The sequence below is a fragment of the Eimeria acervulina genome, genomic scaffold (genome assembly GCF_000499425.1).
Source record: "Eimeria acervulina Houghton genomic scaffold, Eah_scaff1390, whole genome shotgun sequence".
NCBI lineage: Eukaryota > Apicomplexa > Conoidasida > Eucoccidiorida > Eimeriidae > Eimeria > Eimeria acervulina.
Window position 1 is genome coordinate 1 of NW_013549231.1, and position 7,367 is coordinate 7,367.

The window sequence follows — 7,367 nt, forward strand, 5'->3', positions numbered from 1 at the left end:
CAGCAGCAGCAGCAGCAGCAGCAGCTACAGCAGGAGCAGCAGCAGCAGCAGCAACGATGAGTCTAACCTCTAGAATAAGAAGTTGCTGCTGCTGTGGGGCAGATAAGATAATCCTTGAAAAGATTGCAGGCCTTTGACAGCACAGCAGCAGCAGCATGCGGCGAACAGCAAGATGTTGCTGCTGCAGCTGCTGCTCTTGCTGCTGCTGCTGTTCCTCCTGCCCTTGCTGCTGCTGCTGCTGCTGCTGTTGCTGCTGCTGCAAGCAGCATCTGTATGCCTTTATTAAGTAGCGGCCAACGCAAGACCTCCGGAGCCCACAGAGACGCGGCAGTGCTGCTGCTGCTGCTGGTGTTGCTGCTGCTGCTGCTGCTGCATCTGCTGCTGTTGTTGGTGTTGCTGCTGTTGCTGCTGTTGCTGCTGTTGCTGCTGCTGCTGCTGCATCTGCTGCTGTTGTTGGTGTTGCTGCTGTTGCTGCTGTTGCTGCTGCTGCTGCTGCTGCCTCCCTTGTAGACCTAGAAGCAGAATCAGCGGTTTTTATAATCGCAGCAGCAACGCGGGTGCCAGCGACAGCAGCAGCAGCAACTGCTGCTGCTGCTGCCTCCTCTGCAGCATTAGCAAGATCTATAGCTGGTAGTGCTCCGGCTGCTGCTGCTGCACGCCCGCTTGTTGCTGCTGTTGTAGTTCTTGCTGCTGCAGTAGCTGCTGCTGCAGTTGCTGCAGCTGCAGGGGTTGATAAATTATGAGACACAGAACAGCTGGCTGCTGTGCTGCTCCTCCTCTGCTGAGCCCCAACAGCAGGAGCTGATGCTGCTGCCTCTGCTGCTGCTGCTGCTGTTGCTGCTGTTGCTGCTGCTGCTGTTGCTGCTGCTGCTGCTGTAGGCAGCAGCCTAGCAGCGGTGCTGCAGCTCAGATGTCTTCTCCAAACACTAACAGGTTGTAGATGTCGGCAGCAACATCGGGGTATTAGAATGCTGCGTTGCTGCTGCTGCTGCTGTTGCTGCTGCAGCTTCTGCTGCAGCTGCTGCTGCTGCAGCAGAAGCGGCAGCTGATGGTGGGGTCTAGGCCTGGTCTTCTGCTGCAGCAGCTGCTGCTGCAGAAGCTGTTGCTGCTGCTGCTGCTGCAGCAGCAAGAAGCCATCGCCCTGCCATCGCCCCACAGCCTGAGGGCGTGGGGGCCCCCTCATGCCCTAAACCCTAAACCCTAAACCCTAAACTGTAACCTCCAAACCCTAAACCCTAAACCCTACACCCTACACCCTAAACAATAGGCCTTACGGCTGCTGCACTTGCTGCTTCTGCTGCTTTTATTTCATAATAAACAAAATAAAAAAACAAATGCCGACGAAGCTGCAGCTTTAATACCCTGGGGGCCCCTGGGGGCCCCCGGGGCCCCACAGAGGGGCCCCAGAGAGACACTTAGGGTTTAGGGTTTAGGGTTTAGGGTTTAGGGTTTAGGGTTTAGAGTTTAGGGTTTAGGGTTTATGGTTTAGGGTTTATTGATGTTTCTGTTTAGGGGTGTACGGGTAGTTAGTTCGTCTGTGATGTGCAGTAACCGCTAAACCCTAAACCCTAAACCCTAAACACTAAACCCTAAACCCTAGGCCTTAAGTCATAAACTCTAAACTCTAAACCCTAAACCCTAAACCCTAAAATCTAGTTCGTATGGAATCTCAGTAGCATGCCTTAAACCCTAGACAGTCAAGAACTGCTTCTATAAACCCTAAACCCTAAACCCTAAACCCTAAACCCTAAACCCTTCATGTTTAGAGACACGAAGAGAGAGGTAAACCCTCATATATTTGTTTTTGTGTTTTTCATGTTTGTTTTTGTTTGTCTTCTGCTGCAGCAGTTTTTTTATTATTCTTTAGCTACGCTTGTAGATCCGCCTTTTGCTGCTGCTGCTGCAGCTGCTACTGCTGCTGCTGCTACTGCTGCTACTGCTGCTGCTGCTGCTGCTGCTGCTACTGCTGCTACTGCTACTGCTGCTACTGCTGCTGCTGCTACTGCTGCTGCTGCTACTGCTGCTGCTGCTACTGCTGCTACTGCTGCTGCAGCTACTGCTTCTGCTGGTCTTGCTGCTCCTGTTGCTGCTGTTGCTGCTACTGTTGCTGCTGCTGCTGCTGGTCTTGCTGCTTCGGCGTTTGCTGCTGCTTCTGCTGCAGCTGTTACTCCCTCTGATATTGCTGCACGGCGTTGCTGCTGCTGATGTAATATCTATAGTACTTAGGAAGGAAGGAACCCCTAAACCCTTAACACCAAACCCTAAACCCTAAACCCCTAACAATAAACCCTAAACCCTTATCAATAAACCGTAAACCCTAAACCCTTAACAATAAACCCTAAACCCTAAACCCTTAACAAAGAAACCTAAACCCTTAAAATAAACCCTAAACCCTAAACCCTGAAATATATAAAGAAATATAAACCCTAAACCCTAAACAATAGGCCCTAAAGCCTAGGGAATATACACCATAATAAGCCTAATCTGCATCCTCTAAACCCTAAACCCTAATTTAGGGTTTAGGGTTTATAATAGCAATAATAATAAAGGAGACAACAAACAAAGATAAACAAATAAATGCATCGCAAACAAACTGCTGCTGCTGCCCCACTCCGCAGCAGCAAACAAAAAGAATTGCTGCTGCTGCTGCTGCTGCTGCTGCTGTGTTGCTGCTGCTGCGGCGGCTTCTACTGCTGTGTTGTTGCTGACGCTGCTGCTGCTGTGTTGCTGCTGCTGCTTCTGCTGCTGTGTGTGTTGTTGCTGCTGCTGCTGCCGTAGTTAGATCAGCAAACCCTAAACCCTAAAACCCTAAGCCCTTAAGCCTCTCATCTACAGAGGCAACCCGCCTCCCTAACCCTAAACCCTAAACCCTAATCCGTCAAGCGTAAACCCTAAACCGTAAACCCTAAACCCTTAAGCTTATGCTTCACTAGGAAGACGTCTAGTAAACCCTAAACCCTAAACCCTAAACCCTACTCAGTAGACACCCCACGCCCTGCAAAGGCAATTCCCTCACGTAGACCCTAAACCCTAAATTATTAGAGCATAAACCCTAAACCCTACATGCTAGCCCGGTATTAAACCCTAGGTCCTAAACCTAATTCTGTAAACCCTAAACCCTAAACCCTAAACCCTAAACCCTAGACCCAGCGAAAGGCAAAAGAAAGGGCATTAAATCCCCCGTGTTTTGCAGCTTCTCCACTCTTCTGAAGATGAAGACACTGAAAGCGAGCGCCTGCTGCTGCTGCTGCTGCTCCAGCAGCTGCAGCTGCTGCTGCTGCTGCTGCTGCTGCTGCTGCTACTGCTGCAGCAGCCAGGCCGGTTGTGGGGTTTACAAAGCAGCAAACCCTGCACCATCAAATAAGGCTGCTGAGACCTGAGTCTTCCTTCCCTTAGTGCCTCTTCTAGCTAGCCAGCTAGCTAGCTAGCTAGCTGGCTAGCTAGCTAGCCCGAAATAGCTACCTGAGGCGGCTCGCTGCAGCAGCTGCAGCAGCTGCAGCCTTCCGGGCCGCCTAAGAGACAGCTAGCTAGCTACCTAGCTAGCTACCTAGCTAGCCAGCTAGCTAGCTGACTACTCAATATGTGCTGCGCCCCCGCTGTGGAGAGCTAAAAGTAGAGGCTTGGAGCTGGACACCCCCCCAGCTAGCTAGCTAGCTAGCTAGCTAGCTAGACGGGGTTCTGGGGACTGCGGCGGGATGTGGTGTTGAGCATGCGTCTGTTGAAATGCAAGGCTAGCTGGTAGCTAGCTAGCTAGCTAGTTAGCTAGCTAGCTGGCGAGGGTGTAAGCACACGCGCCGTGTGCAGCTAGCCAATAGCCGCTTGCTCGCTCGTCAGCTAGCTAGCTCATTAGCTAGCTAGCTGTCTATCTAGTCCCCCCAGCTAGCTAGCTAGCTAGCTAGCTAGCTTCCTCTCCATCTAGCCCATCAGCTGGCTAGCTAGCTATCTAGCTAGCTAGCTCTTCACGTCGCCCGTTTGCCGGCTATCTAGCTAGCCACCTAGCTAGCTAGCTAGCTAGCTAGCCACCTATCTATCTAGCTAGCTAGCTACATAGCTAGCTAGCTAGCTAGGATGATGAGAGTAAAGAAGAATTAATCATGAAGGTGACTGAGGAGGCTTCCTTGAGCTTTAATCCACCGCTTTCGTTTGCTTATGCTGGTGATTTGACTAAATATACCGACAATAACACAAAATAGTCCTAGCAAAGCGAAGGCACCGGCGAGAAAAGAGCTAGTGCTGCTCTTGAGTGTCTGCTGACCTAAGCCTCCTGCAACAGCTAGCAGCAAGCCGCCTACAAACAATTCTTCTGCGCCTTTGTATGTAGGTAGCGCATCTACATCCATAGTATGAATGCCTTCATTAGCTAATGTCATGCCCTTTGACATCCGTCGCTGCGCTAATAAGTCTGTTCGGTTGCCTCCTCCTCCTGCTGCTGCTGCTGCTGCTGGTGAAGGTCCTGCTACAGATTCTGTCAGTAATGTGCTAGAAGGAGAGGCAGCTGATAGACTACCTTGCTGCTGCTGCTGCTGATTATGCTGCTGCTGCTGCTGCTGCTGCTGCTGCTGCTGTTGCGGATTTTTTCCGCCTCCTGGATGCCCAGGAGCCGCAGATGAATCACCAGCAGCTATTTGCTGCTGCTGCTGCTGTTGCTGCTGCTGTTGCTGCTGATCTGGGGACCATCCTGAAGGTAATGTTAGAGGAGCGTCGCCCGCAGCAGCAGCAATGTCATCAGGTGCAGTAGGTGCTGCTGATGCTGCTGCTTCTGCTTCTCCTGTTGCTGCTGCTGCTGCATCTGTTACGTCGGGGGCTACAGCCGTTGTTGTTGCTGCTGCTGCTTCTGCTGCTGCTGCTTCTGCTGCTGCTGCTCCCCCAAGCAGATTCGCGCACCAGCCAACCCAACCGAGCAGCAGCGGCAGGCTGAGCCGCCTCATGTTGCAGCAGCAGCAGCAGCAGCAGCAGCAGCAGCGGGGAGAACGACAAGCGCAGCAACAACCCCCTTATTGCGAGAAGCAGCAGCAACACTACCAACAGAAGCAGGAGAAGCAGCAGCAGGAAGAAGCAAGATCTGTTTTTGCTGCTGCTCTGCGCCTATAGAAGAAGCAGCAGCAGCAGAGAGAGAGAGAGGCTGTAAGCTGCTGCTTCTTGAACAGCCGATGCGTCCTCTTTAAAATATAAACAGCAGCTAGCACTGCTTAATAGACAAAGAAGCAAAAGAAAGAGTAAAGAGAGAGATAAAAGAAGCAGTGCCGCCTCCACCAGTGTTGAGAACCAGGAGTAGCAGCAGCAGCAGCAGCAGCAGCAGCAGGTTGAAGCCTACCCTGCTGCTACAAAGCAAGGAAACGACGAATCTGCTGCTGTTCAACTTATATTTACTTCTAATCAAACAAATATAAACAAACAAACAAACAAAACAAACAAAACAAACAAACGAACAACGTAACAGACTCCTGGGGCCCTGCTGAGCGGCCCCTCTCGCCGTTCCTGCTGCTGCTGCTGCTGCTGCTGCTCCTGCTGCTGTTGCTGCTGCTACTGCTGTTGCTGCTACTCTTGCTGCTGTAGAAGCAACGACCTACCATAATTGTATATTTATTATATTAAATAATTAATTAATACAAATTTATTAATTTTAATTATAAAGACTGTAAAAATAAAACAGAAGAAAGCTGCGTCGCTCTGCTGCTGCAATGGGCTGTTAACAGCAGGTGCTGCTGCTGCTGCTGCTGCTGCTACTGCTGTTGCTGCTGCTGCTGTGGGGGCCGTGGGAGTTGGGATCGCAGTATTATGTTGTAGAGTTTGCTTCTTCTTTGTTTTATTTTATTATGTTTTAATTTAATGAAGGATTAATTACGCTGCTGCAGCAAACAGCCAGGGCCTCTGCTGCTGCTGCTGCTGCCTCCCAGCCCCATCAAGCCCCCTAAGCCTTCGTCCCCCCTTCTTGCTGCTGCTGCTGCTGCTGCTGCTGCTGCTGCTGCTGCGGTTGCTGTTGGTTTATCGCTGCAGCTGTTTTCGGGGCTACTATCAGCAGCAGCAATTGGTATCCCTTATTTCTTTGTGTGTACGTTTTTGCTGCTGCTGCTGCTGCTGCTGCTGCTGCTGCTGCTGCTGTTATTTCTTTGTGTGTACGTTTTTGCTGCTGCTGCTGCTGCTGCTGCTGCTGCTGCTGCTGCTGTTACACCAGCAGCACTGTAGCTGCTGTCGTGCTAGAGTTTTTTGCTGACAGCAGCAGAACCTTCGGTAGTTGGTATAAGTGTAAACGCAGCAGCAGCCAGCCCCAGCTGCATTAACAACAACAACAACAACAGCAGCAGCAGCAGCAGCAGCAGCAGCAGCAGCAAATTGAGACAAACGAAGATGGGGAGAAGACAAAAATCTGCAAAGGGTGCTAAAAACCGAAAGCTGAAGAGAGGCACGAGGGACCTCAAAAGAAGAACACAAGACCAAGATCAAGGTAAAGCTAGCTAGCTAGCTAGCTAGCTAGCTAGGTATTTAGTTAGTTGGCTTGCTAGCTAGCTGGAGAGAGCGGTAGTAAGACAGTTGGGGTAGAAGCAGCAGCAGCAGCAGCACCAGCAGCAGCAGCAGCAGCAGCACAAACAGCGCAGGAGGCAGACGTCGGGGCTTCACTGCTATCTATCTATCTATCTATGCTAGCTAGCTAGCTACTTAGCTAGTTGTCTACCTAGCTAGCTAGCTAGTTAGCTAGTTATCTAGCTAGCTAGCTAGCTAGCTAGCTAGGTTGTTGTCTATCTATCTAGCTATGTTGTGTACAGCGTCTTAGGAGCCCCTGCAGCTTCTGAGCTTGAAGAATATCTTTAACAAACAGCAGCAGCAGCAACAGACCCCTCCTTCTGCTCCCCCCAGCTAGCTGTAGCTAGCTGTAGCTAGCTATGTGTGTGTATATATATGCTCAGCTCATTATGCTGTGTTAAATGCATCTTCAAAGCCTCTTGTTTATAATGAAGACCTACCAGGAGGGGGCCTCTTCTTATGCAGTCCCTGCGGCCGCTATTTTATTAATCAAGACACGCTAAATAAACATTTAAAGACAAAGGGACATAAAAAAAAATCTACAGCTGCAGCAGAAACCCCCTGGACTGCACAAGCTGCTGAACTCGCTGCAAGATAAATCCTAACCCTAATCAAAACCCAGCAGGGGGCCCCTACAGGGGCCCCTCAAGGGTTTAGGGTTTAGGGTTTAGGGTTTAGGGTTTAGGGTTCTAGAGGGAGCCCTAGAGGGGCCCCTAGAGGGGGCCCCTTAGGGGGCCCTAGAGGGGGGGGGCCCCCATACTAAGGTTTAGGGGCCCCTCTAGGGGGGCCTAACCCTATCTTTTAGGGGCCCCTACAAAGGCCCTCTCTGGGGGCCCCTCTTGGGG

At 51.0% G+C, this 7,367-nt stretch overlaps 1 protein-coding gene across 1 annotated transcript; it reads right to left on the reverse strand.

Moving 5' to 3' along the window:
- Nucleotides 1-67: 67 nt before the first annotated feature.
- EAH_00059250 (hypothetical protein, conserved) lies at nt 68-4,928 on the reverse strand (the record flags this gene model as incomplete). The annotated part of the gene is made up of 4 exons (XM_013393604.1): nt 68-1,186; nt 1,706-1,710; nt 1,872-2,247; nt 4,293-4,928. Coding segments are annotated over 4 exons (2,136 nt in total), but the record flags the coding sequence as incomplete, so codon positions are not given.
- Nucleotides 4,929-7,367: the final 2,439 nt, after the last annotated feature.